The following is an 11,288-nucleotide window of genomic DNA, read 5'->3' on the forward strand; positions in this document are numbered from 1 at the left end:
ATGTGACTTTCACTCTTTAGGCCCCTTTTCCCAGGTCTGGAAGGAAGACTTCTTCTGCAGAACTTGAAGCCTCATCTGCTAGCTGCTCTGAAGGAAGCTGCCCAGACCCGAGGTAGTATGGTTGTTTGGAATATTTTTAAAAAGATCTCTTTGTAAGAAGATAAAGGTTTTAAAAGTTTTTTTGTTGTTGGTGTTATTTTATTCCTGTAAATCAATAGTTTTGTGTGATTCAGCCTGATGCAGTTATATCTTTTAAGATGTCAGAAGCTTTTGTAGCATCTGGAAGAGTCTGGGGATGGCTGTATTTAAAGGGGTGTCCTGTCTTGGCTCTTGGCCTGAGGTGTGACATCTTCCACTCTTGGTGCTTGGTTCCAGTGCCTTCCCACAACATCTGTCTTGGGCCTCCCATTTTCCTCTCTTGCAGCCTGGGTAGGAATGCAGACGGTAATTGTGAGGTAGCACAGAGGAGAGAACGGTTAAGTGCAGGGTCACCAGCTGGGTGCCTTGAGGTGAAGTCTTCTGCTTTGGTCCTTGCTGCCTTTAAGTTAGCTGTGATTGAGTGGGAAGTCGGAACAGCTCACGTTAATTCCGTAGCAGTGTTAGGGAAGCTGCGGGTGTCCGTTTTTGAGAATTCTTATCAGGAAAAGACAGTAGCTTGGGGAGATAGTCACATGCTCGGACTGGAATACTGGCTTCCAGCGTTTGCAGGCACTGTCCCTGTAAAACTGTTGCTTGCCTTTTTTCTCAGTTAGAAACTGGCCTGAAAAATGGTCGGTTTGTCTCACTGCTTCCATCGCAAACTGTGCTCCCTGTGATAACACCTGTTGTAGTGTGTGCTCCTTTTAAAGGAAGGGAAAAGTTGTGAATAATTCTACGTCTTTACTGTCTCAGTACAAGTGGAAGGAATTGGAATGGGGCAGTCACATTAGCTTGGAATTAAAGTGAGACTAAGAGAAAGTGAGTGTAAGCATGCGTTACCGAATGGAGTCTGTTTCTGTGAGTTAGTCACAGTGAGACTGAGTTTACTAAAACCTAGCTCACATACTTAATTTTGAATTATTCTTTTCAAAATGCCTTTTTGGGAATGTAAACATAGATTTCCATTCCCTGTGCCAATGTTTTTGAACCCTTTGCCTTTTAAAAACATCGATTGTTATATTCTTAAGAACTTTGCATGGCAAGACACAGTCCATACAGAAAAGTGCTTGTATCATAAATGTGGGCTTAGCTAAATCACGGACAGAACCCTGCAGCTAGATGACCAGCACTGGCGCCGGAGCCCCTCTGACCTCTTCTAGGCCCACCCTCACAAGGAACTGTCATTTTGTCTTTTAACAGTAGAGGTAAACTCATTGTACCTTCTGAAAAGCCGTCACAGAATATGTAATCTTTGTGTGTGGCTTCTATTTTATTTACTTGTGTTGTTTTATCAGTGAAATTTGACAAGATACATGTGGCTGTGGACGATTCTTTTCAATTATTTCATCATGTGCTGTATTACTGTCTTTTGAAGAGAATTTTTTTTTTGATGGCGATAGTTTCTGCGGTGGATATGGAATTGGAAATTAGTGTAAAGTGACTCAGAGTCAAATCAAATGAAAAAGTAGGAGACCAGCAGGTAGCCTGCTTCACTCCGAGTGCCTAGAGCGCCTGAAGCATGGTGGGTAGCCAGGCCGCCCTTCCCCTCAGCCTGGATGAGAGTAGGTATGAATCCAGTGCTGTATTTCTAGAGGGGAGTTAAATTTGTAATTAATTTACAATTGGACCTTGTAACAAAGTTGAGTCTTTATGTCTTCAATTTCTTCTGTACTGTGGCATCCAGTTTGCTATTTTAAGGTCATACAATAAACACCATGCTTTGTTGCTGGTTCTTGGTTAATTTCTTTTGTACTATTAGCGGCTGTTGCTTGTCTAATGCTTATTTGTCACCCGTAATAGCTGCCCCACTCTTGCCAGAAGTTGTCTTCAGGTTCATTTTCTTTATCTGATTTGAATATTGGATCACTCTCTTGGAAGGGTTTAGCAACCACCATCTGTAGACATTGCAGTGTTGCTAACTGGTCTTAACATTTACAGATACTTTTTCCTGGACATCTTCCAAGCTATTTTTATTTCAGACAAAAATTAGGTTTTTTTTTTATTTCATTGGTTTTTCAGCTCTAACCTTGTTGATCCTCACCCCCCTTTTTTTAAAATAATTTGTCTCTGCTGAATCTCTGACTCACATCATGAATTATTTTCCTCATCTCTTCAAGTTCCAACGAATTATTGTGTGCCCTTCGGTGGTGCCAGACTGCCTTCTTCCTTGTAGTTCTGGGTCTTTGTGTCAGGTGTGTAACAGTGGCTTCTTCCAGTACGATGGGGTAGCTGTTCTTCTGGAAAAACCTTTTTGCTGTGGGCAAGCTGTGGGATGTCAGGTGATGGTGCTTTGCTGTTGGGTCGAGGTGAGCTCGGAGGCCTAGGTGACTTCTCTGGGTCGGTCAGCATCGGTGGTACCCTAAAGTGTGGCAGGTGTGTTGTTAGAAGCCGGACCTGAGGTTAGTGGTGTGACTGTGCTGGTGGGCGTGGACACCTGGAGGTGTGTCCTCAGGTCCTACAAAATCAAATATCAATAGCACCGTGCTGCATGAATCTGCCTGAAACATCTGTTTTTGATATGAACAATGTTAGTGTTTGAGGCATTTCATAATGTAGGAATTTTGGAGGTCCCCAAGCTGAGATCGGAGCTAGCGAAGAGGTCAGCAGAGGCACGGTGCAGGTGGCTATTAGCGACACTGCCGTTGGTACTGGTGAGGCTGACGGCTGGTGGAAGGCGGTGGACTCCGGCCAAACTCCACGATGAAGAGGGTTTCACGCATCGTGCAGAGGCACCCTCGGGAGCAGCAGGCCTCTGTGAGTCTGCCCTGCCAGTGTCAGGCGGGAAGATTCCCAGCAGTGACTAAGCTGGTGACTCCTTCCACTTGCTGAGGTCTGGGGAGACGGTGGGCCAGGAACGCCACATCCTTGTGTGGTGGGAAGCACCACAGTTGTGGACCAGCATTTGCTGTTTCTTACTGTCAGCGGTAGCTGTGCTACTGAGTTGCTGGCACAGAGCACCTGGACTCCTGTTTCCTAATGGGCAGAAGACGGAAAAGTACTTAGAAAATGAGTACTTTGAAGTACCCTGAATAAAATTGAATTGTGATTTTTTTTCTAAAGATTTATTTATTTTATTGCAAAGTGAGATACACAGAGAGGAGGAGAGACAGAGAGGAAGGTCTTCCTTTGATGATTCACTCCCCAAGTGAGTGCAATGGCCGCTACTGTGCCAGTCTGGAGCCAGGAGCCAGGAACTTCCTCCAGGTCTCCCACGCGGGTGCAGGGCCCCAAGGCTTTGGGCCGTCCTCAACTGCTCTCCCAGGCCACAAGCAGGGAGCTGGATAGGAAGTGGGGCTGCCAGGATTAGAAGTGGCGCCCATATGGGATCCTGGCAGGTTCTAGGCGAGGACTTTAGCCGCTAGGCCTCACCACTGGGCCCCTGAAATGTGGATTTTTCCCTTCTGATTCTATAGCAAAATCTGTTTTCCTATTTGATAATCTTACTTTTATTGTATCGATTTAAATTTCTAAATCAAATATTAAATTATTGCTTCTATTCACTATGTACTTTTTTTTTTTTTTTAAATTTGAGAGGCAGAGAGAGCAAGTGAGCAAGTGCCTGTCAGTTGGTCCACTTTCAGATGCTTGCGGTGGTCAGGGCTGGGTCAGGGCTAAAATCAGGACGCAGCTCCCCTGGGTGCTGGGACCCAGTCTGTTGTGCCAGCATCGCTGTTTTCCAGGTTGCTCGTTAGTGGGAAGGTAGAGTCAGGAGCCGGAACTGGGGATGATAGAATCCAGAGCCTGGCATGCGGGGTGGAGTCTTCCCAGCACTCCTGTCCCGAGTACCCGCTGCTCCGGGGCGTGCTGGCAGCTCCTTTTTCTCTAGCGGTGAATTGTGTCGAAGTGTTTCCCCTTTGAAGCCAAACCTTGCCGTTGGTTTCATTTCCTGTAATCTAGCATAGTCAGGCTTATAGAAGGGTGATCTTACTGTCTGATTTCCTTGCCATTCATTGTCATGTTGCGTTCCACAGAAACTGGCTGAACTGCGTGGCGTTAAATCGATTGGACATTTTTATTTCTCTTCCCTGTGTTCCCTGAAGCTGCCATCCTGCTCATCACTCCCTTTTGGGACCCTCGGCTTGGATGGCGCCCCCTGGTGTCCTGCTTGTTTGTCTTCTTGAAGTGCTCATATGAATCCCTGTTTCTCAGTTCATCCCCTGCACAAGGTTGGCTTGGGGGCTGCTCCTTTGGCTCTTGTGTTTGTTCCTTAGTGGGTTCAAGTAACTCCGTGTGTGTGTGCATGACTCCTCCATTGTTAGTTGCTGTCCCGGGTTCACAAGGGGGGTATACTGCACAGTGAGTAGAAACCTGGTCTCTGTAGTCATACAAATGTGGGCTCAAAGTTTTCTCTGTACTTACTGTGTAACTGTGAACAAATGACCCACCTGTGCCAGCCCCTGTTTCCTTGTCAGCAGCACAGTAATACAGTGACATGCTGCTACAGGGGGCTGCCTGAGCTCCCCGGGACTCAGTTACCTGTAGCAGGATTGCTTTATTGCAGGGTAATGAGATGAAGGCTGGCTGGAAGATGACGGCAGTCACAAGTTACCGCTTGCGTCTCGGCACATGAGCTTTATTGCAGAGGCAGGCCATGGGGAAGTCTTACTGTAATATATCTGCAGTATTTGTCTGAGGATCAAAGGATGTAAACATTGTACACACTCACAGCACCTGGAGTATACTAAATAAATACTGACAGATAGCAATTTTCATGATCAGTTGGCATTCAGCATTCTGTGGTTTTCAAATCCACATTGTGAAAACTTCTTGCTCCAAAGCTGTTCCTCCTTTTGAGTGTCCTTATTGCTGATGACGCTGCTGTCCACAGAGTTGTTCAAAAGTGAATCCTGAGTTTATTGCTTTTGTTTCCTAGTGTCCAGGTTCTGCTGATCAGCCCCTTGAAACTGTTTGTATCAGTCCCTTTGTCTCTGCTGTAATCCAGGCCTTTACTTTGATGGGACTTGTTTCTTTTATTCTGAAGATTTATTTATTTATTTATTTGAAAGGCAGAATTTCAGAATGAGGCGCAGAGAGAGAAACAAAGAGAGGTGTTGTTTCATCCTCCCCATGGCTGTGGTGGCTGGGTCTGGGAGCTGGATCCTGGAGCCTCTTCCGGGTCTCCCATGTGTGAGTTCAGGAGACCAAGCGCTTGAACCATCTTCCACTGCTTTCCCAGGCGCGTTAGCAGGGAGCTGGATTAGAAGAGTGGTAGGCAGGGCTTGAACTGATGTGCCTGTGGGACACTGGGACCACAGACAGAGGCTGAACGTGCTGCTGAACCCTGCTTTGACTTATTTCTGCACTGAGTAGACACATCTGCTTCCGGTGCTTGCTCTTCTCCTGACTGTGTCATTTATCTGCTGCAGTTTCCCAGGGCATACGGATCCTATCAGGACTGGGAGGCTTCCTGCGGTTGCAGTCTGCCTGCCATGGCTGTGAACTTGATGGCTGTGCGATGTTGGGTTGTGCCTGCTCTTCTAGTCCCAGCAGCACATGTAGGGTGGTCACTGTGAGTCCTTCTTTAATTTCATGAGGGCTGCAAGGCCTGTCCCATTTGTCTTTACCAGGTAGCGCGGTGCCATGTGAAGGCAGATCCAGTTAGTGATTTTGACTCGGAGCAGTGTATAAGTCTTTATGTTTCATGTTCCTTTAGCTTCCTCTGCATCCTCCACTTTGCCCAGATAACTTCTGTTTTGCCATCTGCTAAGCTGGGACAGGTGATAACGTGAGCTCACGTTTTGGACGTATTTCAACAAATATAAAAAGGCAATTATCTCATTGTACCTGTGATTCAGTATTTTTCGAATTGGTGTTTCCTGTGGTGTTGGTTCTTTACTGCATGAGATAACGGAGTGTGGCCCTGAACCTCTAAAGAAACGGAAGGATTTAAATGACCTTGGGCTTGCACATACTGCTATTCCTCATAGAACAGTTCTTAGAAGCTAGTAATTATTGGTGCCCACCATCAGCAAGGAGTGGAAATGTGAGAATAAGATGAAATTTCCTTTTCTTTGTCATAAAGTATTGCACATTTACTTTGTATAGATTCTGCACAAGTTAATAAAGTTAAGTTTCTCTTCTTTCTAAAATTGTATCCTAGTAGGCTGTGCTGAAAGCCCCTGGGTAGATCAGCTGGCTTCAGCGGTGTCATCTGATTCATGTGTGTAACATTCCATTTCCTGTCTTCTTTGTTTTCATTCTGAACTAAGACTCCTCTTTTATAGTTTGAACATAACTTGCAATGGGAAACATCTTTGTCTTAAATGCATATTGTGCTATGAAGTTTTGCATATAGTTTTTCTGTTACATGTGTAAAGGCAAACAGCATTATTTTAAGATACAGAATAATTTTTCAGCCATCATGTGGAAAGTATGACAATTCCGGACTTTTCTAAGAACCTTTAATTATATTCTAGCACAACAGCTTCTCTGGGGATATTCAGGTAGGACACCCGACTGAATGTGCTGTTCATTGAAGCCTGATGTGCTTGTCTGTGTCTTTGGATCCTGGTTTTTACTTATTTTTCATTTATGTAAGTAACTAGAAATAATGTGACCCATTTTGTTTTCTGATGGTGGTAACGACTAAAGGAGAGAGGAAACTACCAGTATATGCATATGTTGTTCCAAAGACCACAGTAAAACCATATTCAGATGGCCTGGATACACTCATTTCACAGAATATGTCTTTTCTAGGGAAGTCATTGTGTTCAGATTCTATTGAAAGCTGATGAGGGTACTGGGCACACGTGATGCTGACTGCCCCTCGGTTACATGTTGTACACGGATTCTCAGATTGCAATGGTGGGTTGGAGCAGGACACGCCAGGCCCCTGAGGGAGGAAGCAGGGAACTCATGGCCCTGGGTTTGCAGTGGCTGCTGGCAGCAGGGCAGCTCTGCTCTGGCACAGCCAGGAAAGCCAAGAGGTGCCCACCCTCCTTAGGAACCAGGACCCAGGGTTCTTCCCGTGCCGGAGGCTCGCTTCACTGCCTGCCTTTTTTTTTTTTTAATTTATTTTTATTATTTTTTTTATTGGAAAGGCGGATATACAGAGAGGAGAGACAGAGAGGAAGATCTTCCATCCGATGATTCACTCCCCAAGTGAGCGCAATGGCCGATACTATGCCGATCCGAAGCCTGGAGCCTCTTCTGGGTCTCCCACGCGGGTGCAGGGTCCCAAAGCTTTGGGCCGTCCTTGACTGCTTTCCCGGGCCACAGGCAGGGAGCTGGAAGGGAAGCGGGGCTGCTGGGATTAGAACCGGTGCCCATATGGGATCCCGGGCGTGCAAGGCGAGGACCTTAACCACTGCACCACCGCGCCGGGCCCCACTGCCTGCCTTTTTCAACAGTGATAAAGCAGTTTTGACTTGTGGCATTATTTCCCCCAAACTACTTCTCCCAGACTCATATTTCACTTGGAAAGCTAGAAGATGTAAGATTTACTTTATAGAAATAATGTTTATGATGAGTATTATTCTCTGAAATGGACCATTAATAGGCTTAAATTAATTTAGAAAACAAGTCATCCTTTTTTTGTTTCAAGATTTATTTTATTTCTATTGGAAAGTCAGATATACAGAGAAGAGGAGAGAGAGAGGAAGATCTCCTGTCTGTTGATTGACTCCCCAAGTGACCAGAATGGCCAGAGCTGAGCCGATCTGAAGCCAGGAGCCAGGAGTCTCTTCCAGGTCTCCCTTGCAGGTGAATTTGGGTCATCCTCATCTGCTTTCCCAGGCCACAAGCAGGGACCTGGATGGGAAGCGAAGTGGGGCAGCCCATATTAAAACCGGCACCCATATGGAATCCTGGCAAGTGCAAGGTGAGGACTTTAGCCACTAGGCTACCATGCTGGGCCTAGAAGTCATTCCTTTTTTGCTTTTTTGAAGATTTATTTATTTTTATTGGAAAGTCAGATATACAAAGAGGAGGAGAGACAGATAAGAATTTCTTATATCCGTTGATTCACTCCCCAAGCAGCCACAATGGCCAGAGCAGCGCCAAATCAAAGCCAGGAGCCTGGAGCTTCTTCAGGGTCTCCCACATGACTGCAGGGTCCCAAGGCTTTGGGCCGTCCTCAGCTGCTGTCCTAGGCCACAGGCAGGGAGCTGGATGGGAAGTGGGGCCTCTGGGATACAAACCGGCACCCAGATGGGATTCAGATGTGTGGAAGGTGAGGACTTTTAGCCACTAGGCTGTCAGGTCAGGCCCCTTTCAAGTCATTTTTAACATTGATTATTTATATAAATATTTAGTTTGGTGCTGGCTTACATTAAACACAGTTTGCCATTCACAGCTACTATTACCATACTTTTCTTAAAGTATGTCTTAGGTTTTGTGATGTGTTGTCCTGTCAGGGGAAAGCCAGCTGCACCTTACTGAATGTCTGTCTGGGTTATGTTAGTGATCACGTTCTATTGGTGCATCTTCTATAAGATGAGAGCTAGGGGCCTGGTGTAGTAGCCTAGTGGGTAAATTCCTCGCCTTGAACGTGCCCAGAATCCCATATAGGCACCAGTTCTAATCCCGGTGGCCCACTTCCCAACTAGCTCCCTGCTTGTGGCCTGGGAAAGCAGTCGAGGATGGTCCAAAGCCTTGGGACCCTGCATCTTTGTGGAAGACCCAGATGCAAGGCTCCTGGCTTCGGACCAGCCCAGCTCTGGCTGTTGTGGCCACTTGAGAAATGAATCAACGGATATAAGATATTCTTCTCTGTCTCTCCTCCTCTCTGTATATCTGACTTTCCAATGATAAATTGTAAAATATTCTTTAAAAATGATGAGGGCTAGGAAATCTCTGGTGGAGTGACTTTGCCAGTTTTGGAAGAAGGTGTTTTGGCACTGGAGCTACCTTAGTGACGTCTTCACAGCAGAGGGGGCCATTTCCTCTGGGCCACATGCACGCCGAGCTGCGGTCTTCCTGGAGTACTGGCCGGTGTTCGCAGCTGGCACACAGACTGCTTTTTTCTTCCTGTTTTTCCCCTTCCTGTTTTCTTTTCCCTGCCTGTTTCTTCAGAGGGACACTAGATCTGATTTACAGTACACCATTCATTGGACCGTGACTGTATCACATCGTGTGTTGAGACCGAAACCTTGCCTCCCAGTTGGGCACTGTGACGATTCATCCGCTTTCAGAGCTGTTGTTTCTGCCCTGGGTTGTCGACCACTCTACAAAGCTGGCTCTGGACCTGAGGTCTGGGCCCATCACTGTAGCCGGCTGCTGCCGCCCGGAGGGATCGTAGTTCGGTGTGGTAAATTTCAGTTTACCAGAGAGCCGAGATTTCTCGGTTGACTAAATTTTTAAGTAGACTGTAATATTTCCTTCCATGTTGAAACTTCTTTTCAAGGATAGCACTAAGGATAAACATTAAGTAGTTATAAACAGTGAAAAATACAATGTAATCTTTGATTTGTGATTCTTGTATTGGAACAATTCTGACCATGTAAGTTATTGAACTGCTCTGTATAATAAGGAAAAACTTGCTCTTAAAAGACTGTCTTCCAAGTTAAATGTTCATACTTGGTAATCTGAGTAGAAGCTTTGTGTCTCCAGGTGCTAACATTAAGCACTTTTTCCAGTGCCGATTTTTATGGCCTTGAAAAAGCACAAGTCATTTATTAAAATGCTCTAAAAATCATGTTGCTGGCCCAATTCGAGGGCTCTCTACCCTTGGCATGGAGACTTTTTGTGTTAATTATTTACACTGTAGGGTTAAAAGATAAATATCTTAGATATAAAATAGATGAAAGTCAGGGCTTCAGATTAAATTGAGCTAACGGACTCGGACTTGTGTCTGGTGACATTTTCTCTCTCCTTTATTGTCTCTTTTTTTTTTTAGTTGAGCATGACTGATGTGTTGCATGCTAATTATGGGTTGTGTGTGTGTGTATGTGTGTGTGTTTTATTGGCCTTTTATTTATTCAGAAACATAAGGTGATTTTCCTGAAGGTAGGTATATGTGTTACAGGGTACTGCATTTCCTGGAAGCATTACCGGGTAGGTGTCTCTGCACAGTGCATGGCCCATACTTAATGTTTGGATCTCTGAATGTTCTGGATCTTAATTTCTAACTTTTTAGTATTGTCCTTGCCTTACCTAACAGTTATTCACTCTACTCTAGTTCATACCATTTAATGTTTTAAAAAGAGTGTTTTTGCAGAAGTATTAGTGGAGTGCATAAACCAGAACCGATACCTTAGACTACTCACAAGAAGTTAAAATTTCTCAAATGTTACTACTTGCATTGACATCAGTTGCCCTGTGTAGAAGCTGAAATTGTTCCAGCTTTGGTTTTGACACCTTCTCAAGCTTTTGTCATTTGTTCCTGCTGATATTATGAATATGTACAGACTCTGGAACAAAAACATGCGCTTCGAAAGACAATATTGTTTTCAGTCTCAGCACCTTTTTGGTGTCCTTATGTATGGAATGTCCGGCAGTGGAGTCGCTCTGGTGGGCAGTGACCCAGCCTTTACAGCACTGCTCCACATGCTTCCTTGTTGGTCCCTGCAGCTGTTCTGCAGAATCCACTAATTTATGATAAATCATTAATAGCCGGGTGAGTGCTTCTTTGGAGAGGCTGTGATGAGCTTCCCATTTAGGCATGTGTACAGAGTACTAGAAGGGCAGCCCCATTGCTTTTCCAGATAAGTCAATTCCAGAAGGATTAAATGACCCCTACCTTATGCTCATCATTAGTGGTTGAAGCAATGGGGACCTCCTCCTGCCTCAGCTGCAGAAGGTGTTGGAGGCTGAGGCCAAGACACCCCCCACTGTGCCCTGATGTCACACCCTGCTTTCTGTCCCTGGGAGCAGGAAGTGGCACACGTAAAAATTCAGGTTGGCCTTGTTTATCCCGTTTTTCCTTTACATGAAGAGGTGCTTAAGCTTTATGTGCAATATTTTGGTGCTTTTATCTGTGACAAATAAGCACCACATGTTGTTTTTGAAATGGATTCATCTGCTGACTGTTAGAGGTTATTTTTGAGAACACATTTACATGCATTTTATATGTTTATTTCATAAGAGGGAACTTGAAGAAATTCATAGAGAATAAATGAGATGTTTCTTTTGGCGCAGAGCAAACAAAGAACTTGCTTTAATCCATGTGTAGTTTTATTACAAAGTGTCTTTTCTGTGAACTCTCTGTAGAC

General features: G+C 45.0%; 1 protein-coding gene across 5 annotated transcripts in view; it reads left to right on the forward strand.

Annotated features, from left to right (window-relative positions):
• Window positions 1-11,288, forward strand: part of SACS (sacsin molecular chaperone) — a 43,685-nt gene that overhangs the window by 19,268 nt on the left and 13,129 nt on the right. For 4 of the 5 annotated variants that reach the window (XM_040979880.1, XM_040979881.1, XM_040979882.1 and 1 more), the window contains one exon: window positions 21-112. In XM_040979880.1, coding sequence (XP_040835814.1) covers window positions 21-112 — 92 coding nt within the window. Of the gene's footprint in view, window positions 1-20; window positions 113-4,109; window positions 7,137-11,288 lie in introns of those variants that run through there. The other variant, XM_040979885.1, reaches the window with a different exon arrangement.

The sequence above is a fragment of the Ochotona curzoniae genome, unplaced genomic scaffold, assembly GCF_017591425.1.
Source record: "Ochotona curzoniae isolate NIBS_2020 unplaced genomic scaffold, NIBS_Ocur_1.0 contig_3332, whole genome shotgun sequence".
Classification (NCBI taxonomy): domain Eukaryota; kingdom Metazoa; phylum Chordata; class Mammalia; order Lagomorpha; family Ochotonidae; genus Ochotona; species Ochotona curzoniae.